This window comes from Cariama cristata, unplaced genomic scaffold (assembly GCF_000690535.1).
Source record: "Cariama cristata isolate BGI_N322 unplaced genomic scaffold, ASM69053v1 scaffold4046, whole genome shotgun sequence".
Taxonomy (NCBI): Eukaryota; Metazoa; Chordata; class Aves; order Cariamiformes; family Cariamidae; genus Cariama; species Cariama cristata.
In genome coordinates this window covers 4,358-17,869 of record NW_009622527.1, presented here as the reverse complement: position 1 = coordinate 17,869, position 13,512 = coordinate 4,358, and the positions used below count along the sequence as shown (strand labels likewise).

The window sequence follows — 13,512 nt, the reverse complement described above, 5'->3', positions numbered from 1 at the left end:
TCCCTGCATAACGTCATGACATCCATGTAGTCCTCCTGAGGTGCCTGCCCCTTCTTCCAAAGGAAGAAACTCTCTTTTTTTTCTTGAGCTCCCGCCAGAGCCGTCTGTTCAGCCAGGCCGGTCTTCTTCCCTGCCGGCTCGCCTTTCCGTACATGGGGAAGGCCTGCTCCTGCACCTTTAAGATTTCCTTCTTGAAGAATGTCCAGCCTTCCTGGACTCCTTTGCCCTTCAGGACTGCCTCCTAAGGGACTCTGTCAACCAGACTCCTGAACAGGCGAAAACGATGGTAAACGTCTCAGGAAATTACATTGTGCCATCCTTAAAATTCTTCTGTAGTCACTCCAAGATGTTGTGCATCCTTTAGATGCATTTATGTTCCTGTTAGTTATAGATCCTGATTACAGTTCATCCTGATTTTTACGCATTCTAGCAGATTTCGAATGCGAGGATGTTGTTATATGTCAGACTCTTAAGGAAGATGCTATGAAAGGCTTGAGCTTGTCAAGAAAGGATGGCTAGAGAGCTGGAAGTAGATCCCAGGTTTAAATTAGCATGAGTAATTTTCTGGAAAGACATTATTCCAGAGGCACGCGAGACTAACTAGACAATTAGAACAGAATTTTGGAACTCTCAGCTTTGTTAAACTTTCACACCAAAACCTGAAGTTGGGAGCATAAGGTCTGCTATTAAAACTCCTCACAGTTGGAATGCTTAGTTTTGTATGGATCATCCTTCCCCTCCCCTCCACTTTCAGAATCTTATAAGGTATGAGGTTCTTCTGAAAAATTTAGGAATAGTTCTATGCATTTCATAAGACAACTGTCTAAATTCTGCACACCTTACCTTATACCTTGATCAGCAATAGCAACAATTTTACACTCTGAGTTATTTGATAACCAGATGAAATGAGGGAATTACTGATAATAGGATATTATAATACAAGTAAACTATTACTATATATTACCATTCCATAATGCATGTGGAAAGAAAGAGCTTTAAAAATTACTATGTATCTGGCAGTTCACTGGACTTTAACACAATAAGCACACTTCTCAGTGTTCAAATGGAAATGTTGTATGTGGAAGTGACCTAATATAGCAGACATAGGTAATGAATGTGAAGTATTCAAAGACATATGTAAATATTAGTGAAGATGGAAAGTCCAGATGCTAAGACGCAATTTTAAAATTAAAAAAAGTTTTTTTTAATGGTATGGGAGCAGGTGGAGAGCTCGCAAGAACACTGTTTTTTAACCTTCTTCCTAGAATTGCTGGGCCATATCCAAATACCGTTGTTATTGATGGGATTCTTTCCCTTAACTTTACTCAGCTTCAAATGAGGTTTACCTAGGTCTGTCTTGTGTTTTTGGTGGTCATACCATCCTCCAAGAGATGTAATAGGAAATTTTAATTCCCTTGTTGCAAACTTTGAACTATCATTTCTAGTTTACCTATACTGAGTAGCAATTTGTTCTAAGAGTCATTTTAATAAATGTATAGTCTGATAATAGTAGTGTTCTCTGCAGAAACTGCATTTGTTTCTACTTGTTTTTTTTTTTACCACAGAAAGATAGGGCACCTGTTCACTAATTTGAAAATTTTTATATACATATCCAATTTTCATTAAGATTCTTATTTTTTTGATAGACAAGATTTGTTGGGCTTTTTTCTTCCTTGTTCTTCTATGTGAGGCCAGTGAAGCTATTGAGCTGTTAGTAATCATAAATCTGTCCTCAACTAAATCACTAGTCTCAAAAGGCTTGTTCTGGTAGCGATGTAACAACTGTGTGGCTGACATGTGGCCATGACAAAGAAAAGTGGTGAAGTAGTCTGGGAGAAACTTCTTCTTAAGAAATTTTAGCTACTTATTAATCAATCTGTGCTGCTTTCTTAGTTTTTTGCCTCTTAGAGCTCCCCAAATCATTTGACATAATTTTTTAAGAGCAATATGTGCTTAACTGTGGAAACAGTAAGGTGCTTTAAAAAAACAAACAATCAAACAACAAAACTGCTGAATTGTAAATGGAGGACAAAAATCTGCACAAAGTCCTGGCATGCTAAGATAGAGACACTATTCACTGAGACACTGAAAGTGCTGTGTACCAACCAAACTGTTGAAGTGAAAGCAAGTCTATGTAGTCCAATATACTTTTAGCGGACTTCCACTGATAGGCCAGGCTCTGGCATGGTGAAAGAGACTCAAAACTTTCAAAAGTGTTTGTGTACTCAAGGATACAAAAGCTGTGATATTCCTCAGATATTTACGAAAGCTATATGAGCGATTCTGGCCAACTCAAATATATTTTATCTTTATGCATGTTCCTTTATGCTCTAGGTGAACTTGCTTTGGCGGGGGGTTGGACTAGATGATCTCCAGAGGCCCCTTCCAACCCAGACCATTCTGTGATTCTGTGATGTTCTGCCACACACTATCAAAAACATATACCCTCCTTTTTCAGAACTTTAACCAAAATATATTATGAGAAAGAAAAAATGTCTTATGAAAATGGTATTCTCCTAAATCTTATTTATTAATCATAGGAAAAAAAATATCTGTAGTACACATTCTTCTGTAGTTCCTGTGAATCCAACAAGCATATATAAAAAATAACAGTAAAACTGGGTAAAACAGATTTTAACTGGTGCTTTACTGATCTTCCCTAGACCATGGATATTGGATAACTAGCTCATGGTGGAGTCTGTGCTAGTGCTTTTTCACTGTGAAAGCAAGAAATGTACCTGCAGTACAATCGTACTCTTATTTTGCTACCAGAGGGAATATTTCTTTCCTTGTGTCCTGACACAAAATTGAAGTTTTTGGTATAAGATGGGTTATCAGAACACTGTCTGAGAATTTAGAACTCCCTTCCAAATTCTTTTGTTTTGAAATAGCCCAAATAGGTGGCTTCATGGCAAGATACTTTCTGTTAATATCTGTGGAGAGAATTATAATGTGTTTCTTGTTATTCAGATTTAACAGGATGTTTAGGCTAGAATGGACATTCCTGTAAGAGACCCACAGATTTATCAGATGCTGTCTGCTTGAATTGGAAGTAAGACACTGTAAAATGCTGAATCTGTAAATACAATGTAAGTATTTAACTTTTTAATAGCCCAAATAAGAAACTGGGACTCTAACTATCCAATGGTAATTAGGGTTATAAAGAGGAGGTGATCATTGACAAAAGTATTTGTGGAGAAATATCTTGTGTCTAAATTTAATTATATAGTGGTATCTTTAGCCAATAAAAAATTCGAAGTTACAGAATGAGGATAATTTATATCCTTCCAAAGCAGAAGCAAAGACAATATACCTTAATTTGAAGGAAATTTCCTACTTAGCAACATACAGTTACTAGCATGTAACAGCATAATTCCTGTTCTAGGTGTTAGAGGGCAATGCTACTTACTCAAACATTAGTTCATTAAGTCATTGCCATGGCATTCAAAGAGTCTCATCTAAAAGGTGCTAATATATATGGAAAGTGCTAATACACAAACAAGAACAAACATTTAATTTAGGGGTTTTTATTCAGTTATAGAACACCAGTTGGCTGGAATTTCAGTACTATGATAATGGGAAACATTTCAAAGCTAACTTCTCTTAATTTCTCTGCCTAACGATCTTTTCTGTCTCCTCTGTTTCCTTTCCTCTCCCCAATATACTTTGTCTCCCATTTAAAGCAGCCATCTGCTAAAATTAGTGATTATATTACTTAATTATGCAGCATTTGAATGTATTTTTATTGTTATTGTTATACTGTCTTTCATGAAATATTATGTTTGTAGCTAATGGCATCTTTTTCTTATGTGTCAACAGCTCATTGTGTCAGATTTATTGTGCAATAACTCAGTATCTTACTAATAATGTATCTCTACTACTAAGATTAATAATTCTCACAGAAAACTGTTCATAGAAACAGAAAAAATGACAGTATTCATAATAGCAAACTCCTAGTTATAGAAGCATCCTAATTATATTTAGTTTCATTAAGGAACCATGAATAAATTACATGTTCAGGGTGTATCTGAGTTCAAGTATGTCATGAAATTGATTTTAGATTCCAGCATGGTGTGCTTAGCACTTACAAAGTTCGTGCACAGAACTATTCCTGTGAAAGCAGCAGTAAGAAAACAAAAATGTTTTTGTGGGAGTTCACCTGCAAATTTGTTCATCTGCAACATAAATAGGTCCTCTGATAAAAGTCCCTTTCTTCACTAAATAGATAATACCTATGTCTCATATGCAGTTATGTGTCTCTTTCCCCTACATATTCAAGCATTTCTAAAATTTTTGATGCATTTAAAAGCACAGCACATCAGTGTAGTGGGGAAGTACTGTCATTTTTTTCTTCTTCTTTTTTTTTTTTTTTTTAATAGGTAGGAAAGAAAGCTTGTAGAAGTGAAGGATTCCTGAGTTACAGCCCTGGGCTACAGCCCTGAGTCTTAGGTGCCAGCATGCAGGATGGAAACCTGAAGCGTGTGTTATCATAGAGATAGATGTCTCAGCATGGATTTCACAAGAAGCAAGAGCCAGCTGGTATCTGAAGATTCCCTAAGCAGTCATTGTTCAGCTGCCTGTAGTTAGTTAACACAAAAATTCTGAAGATTTTTCAGAATTCATCTTAAATTTTTCGTCTCATCTCTCATGCCTCACTAGACACCATGGGGATGTATCTGCCATGTGGGATGGATGGCCTAGGAGTTGTCTGCTGTTTTAATTTCTTCCAAAGAACACACCTGGGCTCATCCTTCTTCAAATATGACAAGGGAAATTTTCCCTTCCTTTTTTTTTTAACAGAGTATTGGTCAGAGACTTGGCCAGACAGTAGGAGATCCAGGTTTAATTTCCTGCCTGCCTAAGGAACTTCAAACACATTCTGTTATTTCCCAGGAAAGACACTTACCTTACAAACTGTTCAGCCCTGCTGAGGCTGTGTAACTAGTCAGAAGAGAATGAAAAATTAATTAGGCCAGAGGGAGAGAAAAATGTTCATGATGCTCTGGAGTGCTGGTTTGGGCACGCAAAATGAATCCATGGGATAAATGTGAAGCAAGACTCACATGCAGCTTTCTATTGTGTGAAATAACCATACTATATGCAACCAGAAATCACATACTGCTCAAGATTTGAGCTGGTGACAGAACTTTATTGCTATACAAGAAGATATATGCTAACATTTTTCCTGCCTTTTAACAGACTGTTTCATCTGTGCTGTTCTAAACTCTCCTCTTCATGTCTGCTCCCCACTATATTCCAGTAAAGCACAGAGTTTTCATAGGTAAAGATGGCCAGAGAAAAAAAATAAGTTCTCTCCCACTCCTGCATTACCAGTTCCCAAATTTGCCTTTCTGGATGGGTGGCGAGGTATCCACTTACCATTATGATGTTCTGCAGAAAATTACCCACTCCAAAGTAGTTTAAAAAGTTACAAAGGGTCTATAAAGATTAAAGTAGTGGAACTGAAATACAGGCATGCTTAATCTACTTACAGTAAGATCAAATCCAAATCATGTCTCTCTGCTTTTCTGTCCAGATAACAGGCTTATTTTCCAACATGGACAGAGACTCAGTACTGTACTCAACCTCTGCAGGAGAGAATCCTGGATTAGAGAGGGATGTTAGCTTTTATATCCAGTCTTTTTCTTGGATTATATGCAGTTCAATTCTAGCTTTCTACATAGATTATTGATTCCTGAGGTGGCGCCAATGCTCTCACTCCCCCATTACGATCCACCCTCTCCTCTTTAAATGTTAGTATTACTATGGCAGGCCAGGTGCTCTCTCCTCCTCTGCTGTTCTGACAACAGTTCTTGCTAAGTGTTGAAAAGTTTTCACACCTGCCTCTGCCAATTCAGTCAGCATGTAAATCTCAGAATGAAGCTGTTCTATGCAAATAGATAGACTTTTTTTTTTTTAAATCATGAAAATCATTACTCATTATTTATACAAATCTGTGTATGGAATGAATACATGCAGCTCATTACTAGCTATTGTTTGGAACTGGAAAGGATATTAACTGATTTGGCTGCATATGGTGTTTGGGACTGACTTCTAGTACATCTTTCAGGTATACTGCAGCAGTGAATTTACCTTCTGGAATTGGAAGAAAAAAACCCCAAAAGAATGTAAATTTTAATTTTTTTTTTCCTTTAGAAAATCGAAGTCTAAAAGATTTTTAGACTTCGATCTTTTGAAAACATTTTTAGTTCAGTGACAGCTAAACCCTGAAATCAAACGTTTGGGTTTTTTTCCCTCAAAAATTAGAATCATAGAATATCTCAAGTAGGAAGGGACCCATCGAGTCCAACTCCCTGCTCCTCACAGGACTGACTAAAACTGAACCATATGACTAAGAGCAGCATCCAGATGCTTCTTGAACTCTTGACAGGCTTAGTGCCTTGACTGCTTTGTTGGGGAGCCTGTTCCAGTGACCGACCACCCTCTCAGTGAAGAACCTCTTCCTAATGTCCAATCTGAACTTCCTCTGACACAGCTTCATTCCATTTCCTCATGTCCTATCGCTGGTCACCAGAGAAAGGAGTTCAGCACCTCTCTCTCCACTGCCCTCCTTGAGGAAGCTGTAGGCTGCGATGAGGTCACCCCTCAGCCTTCTTTTCTCCAAGATGAACAAACCAAGTGACCTCAGCTACTCCTCATAAGTATGTCCCTCGAGACCTCTCACCATCTTTGTTGCCCTCCTCTGGACATACTCTAATAGTCTGATGTCCTTCTTATATTGAGGTGCCCAAAGCTTCACACAGTCCTCGAGGTGGGACTGCACCAGTGCAGTGTAGAGTGGGACAGTCACCTCCCTCAACAGGCTAGCTATGCTGTGCTTGATGAACTCCAGGACACAGTTGGCCCTTTTGGCTGCCAAGGCACACTCTTGACTCATATTCAACTTGCCATCAACCCAAACCCACAGATCTCTCTCCATGGGGCTACTCTCCAGCCTCTTGTTGCCCAGTTGGTATGTATAAGCAGGATTATCCCATCCTAGGTGGACAATCCAGCACTTGCTCTTTTTAAATTTAATATGGTTGGTAATTGTCCAGCTCTCTAGTCTATCCAGATCTCTCAGTAAGGCCTCTCTGGCTTCAAGGGAGTCCACAGCTCCTCCTAGTTTAGTATCATCAGCAAACTTACTTAATGTACATTCAATTCCTATGTCCAGATCATTTATAAAAACATTAAAGAGCACTGGTCCTAAAATTGAACTCGGGAGAACCGCACTGGTAACTGGCAACCAGCTGGATGTAACCCCATTTACTGTAACTCTTTGAACCTGATCCGTCAGCCAATTGCTCACCAAACCTATTATGGACTTGTCTAGTTCTATGCTGGACCTTTTGTCCAGAAGGATACTGTGAGAGACAGTATCAAAAGCTTTGTTAAAATCCGAAACCACCACATCTACTGGCTTCCCTTGGTCAACTAGATCGGTGACAATGTCATAAAAGGTAATTAAGTTGGTTAAGCAGGACTTACCCCTCATGAACATGTTCTGGCTATGACCAGTGAATGCATTGACTGTCAAGGCGTTCTCAGTAACTCCCAGAATAACCTTCTCCATAATTTTACCAGGCACTGAAGTGAGACTGACGGGCCTGTAATTACCAGAGTGTTCCTCCTTACCCTGCTTCAAAACTGGGGCAACATTTGCCAGCTTCCAGTCAACTCGAACCTCTGCAGATTCCCAAGACCATTGAAAAATAATGGAGAGGTCCTGCGATGACATCAACCAGCTCTTTCAGTACCCTGGAATGAATCTCATCAGGCCCTATAGACTTATGTGCATCCAGCTGGAGCAGCAAGTCTTGAACAAGTTCAGAGTCGGTTGTGAGCTTATCGTCCCTCCAGCCACAGTCTTCCAACACAGGCCTCCAGGGGTCTCAGGGCTATCATCAGTATTAAAGACAGAGGTGAAGAAGGCATTAAACATGTCTCTTTTGTCTATGTCCCTATTTGTGAGGTGACTGACCTCGTCAAGCAACGGACCAATGTCATCTCTGATCCTTCTTTTGCTATTAACATGTTTTAAAAAGACTTTTTTTGTTGTCCTTCACAGTGCCGGCCAGCTTGAACTCTAGTTGAGCTTTGGCCACACGAATTTTCTCCCTACACTGGCAAATAGCATCTCTGTAGTCCTCCCATGTTGCCTGTCCTTGTTTCCAATGTCTGTACACTTTCCTTTTCTAAGTTCTAGAGTAAGATCCCTGCTCATCCAAGATGGCCTTCTGCACTGCTTGCTTGACTTCTGACGCTTTGGAAATGCGTGCTTCTGTACTTTTAAGAGATAGCTCTTAAAAAGTGGCCAGGATTCATGGACCCCAATACCTTCAAAAGCAGATTCCTAGGGGACCTTGCTAACTAGCTCATTCAGCAGCCCAAAGTCTGCTGTCCCCAGTTTTTCTCCTATTGCCAATGATTTGAAACTCAACTACTTTGTGTTCACTGTGACCAAGACAGCCATCAATCACCCACAAGACCCTCTCTGTTTACAAACAACAAATCTAGAAGGGCACCTTTTCTAGTCAGCTCCCTTAGTACCTGCACCAAGAAGTTATCTTCAATGTGCTGCAGAAATTTCCTGGACCTGTTTATGTCTACTGTATGATATTCCCAGTCAATGTCTGGGAAGTCAAAATGTATGATATTCCCAGTCAATGTCTGGGAAGTTAAAATCACCCATAAGGACAAGGGCAGCTGATCTAGAGATATCCCTTAACTCCTTGTAGAATAATTCATCAGTGTCATCATCCTGGCTGGGTGGTCGATAGTAGATTCCCACAACATCTGCTTTATTTGCTTTGCCCTTCATGCTTACCCAGAGGCTCTCAACTGTGTTGCCACCAACTGCAAGGGCCATACAATCCAACCCCTCCCTTACATACAGTGCCATCCCCGCTCCTCGCATGCCCTGCCTATCCCTCCTGAAGAGCTTATAACTGTCCATCATGGCAGACCAGTCACAAGACTCATCCCACCAGATTTTGCTTATGGCTGATGATGCCATAGTTCTGGGACTGGGCCAAAGCTTCTAGCTCTTCTTGTTTATTCCTCATGCTGTGCACATTAGTATAGAGACATTTCAAATATGCTTCAGTGTACTCAGCCCATTGTGGAGCAGACTGAAGGACCTCACTAGTGCACCATCCCTCAAATATTGATGTGCTGCCCCGTGGCTTATCTCTTGTGAGCCTGATTTTATCCCTTTCCCCCTTCTAATCTAGTTTAAAGCTCTTTCACTGAGCCCTTCTGAATCTTGACCGAAGATCCTTTTTCCCGTTTGAGAAAAGTGCGCTCTGACTGTTGCCCACAGGCTTGTTGTTGTGTAGACTGACCCGTGATCAAAAAACCCAAAATTCTGCTGGTGACACCAGTGATGGAGCCAGGTATCGATCAGCTAGGTCTACTGTTTCTTCCAACATCATTCCCTGAAAATGGAAGAACAGGGAACACTGCTTGTGCTCCTGATCCCTTCACTAGTCGTCCCAAGGCCCTGAAGTATCTCTTGGATTTTGCTTATGGCTGATGATGCCATAGTTCTGGGACTGGGCCAAAGCTTCTAGCTCTTCTTGTTTATTCCTCATGCTGTGCACATTAGTATAGAGACATTTCAAATATGCTTCAGTGTACTCAGCCCATTGTGGAGCAGACTGAAGGACCTCACTAGTGCACCATCCCTCAAATATTGATGTGCTGCCCCGTGGCTTATCTCTTGTGAGCCTGGTTTTATCCCTTTCCCCCTTCTAATCTAGTTTAAAGCTCTTTCACTGAGCCCTTCTGAATCTTGACCGAAGATCCTTTTTCCCGTTTGAGAAAAGTGCGCTCTGACTGTTGCCCACAGGCTTGTTGTTGTGTAGACTGACCCGTGATCAAAAAACCCAAAATTCTGCTGGTGACACCAGTGATGGAGCCAGGTATCGATCAGCTAGGTCTACTGTTTCTTCCAACATCATTCCCTGAAAATGGAAGAACAGGGAACACTGCTTGTGCTCCTGATCCCTTCACTAGTCGTCCCAAGGCCCTCAAGTATCTCTTGATTGCCCTTGGACTTCTTATTGCAACTTCATTTCTGCCTACATGGAAAAGTAATAATGGATCATAGTCTGAGGGCTGCACCAGGGTAGGAAGTTCTCTTGTCACATCTTTAACCTGGGCCCCAGGGAGGCAGCACACTTCCCTGAGAAATGGGTCTGGTCTGCACACTGGACCTTCTGTTCCCCTCAGAAGAGAGTCTCCTATGACTATGAGCCATCTTTTTTTCTTTATGGAAGTGGTTTTGATGTGGGTCATAGGCTGACTTAGCCTTGGTTACACCTCCAATCTAGATGAACCATCGTCCTCATCATTGTTTAATTCCATTTGCAGAGCCTCATACCTATTACGAAGGGCATCTGGGAAGGTGGGGTAGTCACGGAAGAGATGTACCTGCTGCACCAGGTTGCCATTCCCCCTGTCCCTTAAGTTACCGTGTTCTGCCAGGAGGAGATAGGATAGGGAATCCTCCATATCATGTGTCCTGTCTGCCTTTTGGGCCTGTCCTAGGGAAGGTAAGGTGCAGTTCCAGTAGTCTCTCTCTCTCTGAGAGTCCCTGATACTCCTTAATTTACCTCCTCCCGGAGTTCCTCTACCTGGGTGGACCTCCCACCGGTGCGTTCACTGCTGCCATCTGGTACAGGAGTAAGAGCAGGGCAGCCCCTGCAGCCTGGCACCTGGGTGGGAGCCTGTTCCCATCAGAGCTCTGTCTGAGCAGATGTGTCAGTTGCAGCAGGTAAAGATTTTAGAGAGGCCATGGCTTTCTTACAGGTAGATATCATTGTTCCCTGGTTGAGCTGGCAGAGTTACAGTGCCCTTCCTGCACCCCCTTCCATGCAAACTGCTGCATCATGCTCTGGTCACTGGCACTCCTCAGGTTTTTCTTTTTGTGGGGGGGCTTGTGCTTGGCCGCCATTGCTCCTGGCCTCGCCCAGGTCCCATCAACCACTGTCGTGTGAACTGCGGGCTCCTGGCGGGTCTCTCCTCTCCCCTGAGGTTTCCCCGGTTTGGGAACCTGCCCTGTGCACCGCACTAGAGTGCTCCGCTGTGCATCATGCTGGCACCAGAGCTGCTCGCCTCAGTGACTGAGATGTATAGTACAAAACAAGTGTTTATTCAGAGCTATATACTACTTTTCTGAGGTGGGAAAACTCACCAGAATTTGACACTTTCCTTTGAATGGTACTGACTTTGGTAAATTGACACTTTGGGTAAGTGTTCCATTGGCAAATTTCTAACCAGCTCTATCAATAGCTAAACCTATACATCATAGATTATTAATTTGTATTTCTAATTTTTAAAATTATTTCTGTTATCAGAACTTACAGGAGCTGAGGTCCTGGACTGCAGAATCTCAGGTGTTATATCAGCAAAGATAATTCGTATAGTCATTTTGCCATCTAAATGTAGGTGGCTGAAGTACAGACCTATACAGATCACACAGGAATGACAAAGGATTAAAAAAAAAAAGAAAAGTGGTTTTGGTTGGCTTCCATGTGATTTGAGAAACTATGGAGGTAACACCACATTGTAAATGCAACTGCTGAAGATGCTTATGGAAAAGCAGCCTGCTTGCTGTTCATCCTGTAGCAAGGCTAAAATCTACAGGTTGTGGCTCAGATGATTTAACCGTTCTCCCTTGTGGAAGGCAACAGTGCCATTTCTGCCGTCTCCTTCAGCCCTGACAGACATGTCCTTCAGACATGAGTCTGTCTTCCTCTTTTGGACTGATGTCTACCACAATCTTCACTGAACTGTTCAGTTCACTCATCTGATGAAGACCTGCTCTCTGTTGCCAGGTTGCTTTTCTGTCACTTCAGGAAGCTGAAGCAGGTCAGTGCAAGAGAGGGAAGGGCAACGTACACCTGTGATCAGGAAGGAAGTGAAGGCAACGAAACCAGCACATCTACCTTTTTAGAGTGAAAAATCAACTTAGATGAAGCTGTAATTCCTAACATCACGATTTGTTCCTGTTCCCACTGAACTTCTCTCATCTCTTTAAGCCTAACCTAACCATTTTTAATGGGGCTATTGGTGGACATCAAAGAAAATGAAAGTTCTAAGGAGTATTTTCATTTTCCTGTTAGAACAAGAAGAAAATAATTTTTTTTTAGTGAGATTTCATATCAGTAAACCACAAAACAATCTTAATGTAGCTTGCCTTTAGTAGTAAAGCCAGCTTTCCCCAAGCATTTCAGAAGAAACAGAAGTGTAGGGGAATATGATATTTGAAGGTAAATGAACTTCTATGTTGTGAAGACTCCTTACAGCTTCACAAAGTACCGATCAATCACAATAGTGTGCACAGGACATACATGGAGCAAGTATATTATTAATGCCTAAACTATTGCTGTGACCTACATCTTTGTTCTTCTCCAGCTTTTCATAATCTTTTTCTCTGTAATTGAAGAATCACAGTACACAGTTTTCTCCTGCACAATGGCAAGGGGAAAAGTAAGTAACTATACAGAGTTACTTTTCATGCTTTGCATTTCTAGACAAAAAGTCTGGCTTCCCCATAGATACCTGCAGTTTTGTCATACCTATTACTTGTTCATGAAAGACAACTCAGCTTCATTTTGTTTTATGGGAGCGACTTCAAGCAGTTTTGATTATCTTAGAGCTGACAAAGATCATTGAAAAATATTCTTCTAACAATATTCTCTGGTGTGCTGCAATCCATGCATAACAAACACATGAATCTTATGGGACAGTCACTTTCAAACCTTACCTTTTAGTTCTAAATATCATCAAGGAAATAAAAATAAAACAAATGCAATTTTTTCAAGAAAATCAGTACTTCTATACATTTTGAAAGTGTTTTGTTATAAAACTCATCTTCATAATACTATTGGCAATTTTAAAGAGTTTTATTTCTATAGCTCCCAGACAGTATTGCTGGGTAATGAATGCCATGATTGGGAAGCAAAAATTGGCTACTGTTCCTACTGTGAGTACCCCAGAGGTTACATATAGTAAGCATCTATCCTATGGCAGCCTATTTTAAAGTCTATAAAACCAGCCCATAGCCACTCCATTGTATTTACACATGATGGAATTTTTGTGATTGTCAGCATCTCTAGTTGAACCATTATGCTTTTAACTAATGAGTATTTTTGTACACCGCATTCTGAATATCATTCTTTACCCTGCAGCAATCATTGATGATAATTATGTGGCAGTTGAAGCAAAAATGCACCTGAAATAGCCAGTTAGAATACTTTTTAAGATACCAGGAGAAAAAGAGTGTTAACTTTTTATTTCCATATCAGTCAGGCAATGCAATATAGTTTAGATTTGTTTTTCATCTTCTTCCTTATTACTCTGGAGTTGCTTTTTAAGTTGGAAGTCCAACTGTTCAGTTTTCATCTAAGTAGTCATCTTGAAATTAATTTAATGTGAAATAGGAATATAAGCACATATACAACAGGTTGAAAACCAACCAATGCTGTCTTACACTTTGATCTC

General features: G+C 40.6%; 1 protein-coding gene across 1 annotated transcript; it reads right to left on the bottom strand.

Moving 5' to 3' along the window:
• Positions 1 to 6,649: 6,649 nt before the first annotated feature.
• LOC104163364 lies at positions 6,650 to 9,068 on the bottom strand. Its single transcript, XM_009702355.1, is given in 6 exon segments — positions 6,650 to 7,721; positions 7,723 to 7,889; positions 7,892 to 8,047; positions 8,049 to 8,162; positions 8,554 to 8,673; positions 8,991 to 9,068. Coding segments are annotated over 6 exon segments (1,707 nt in total).
• Positions 9,069 to 13,512: the final 4,444 nt, after the last annotated feature.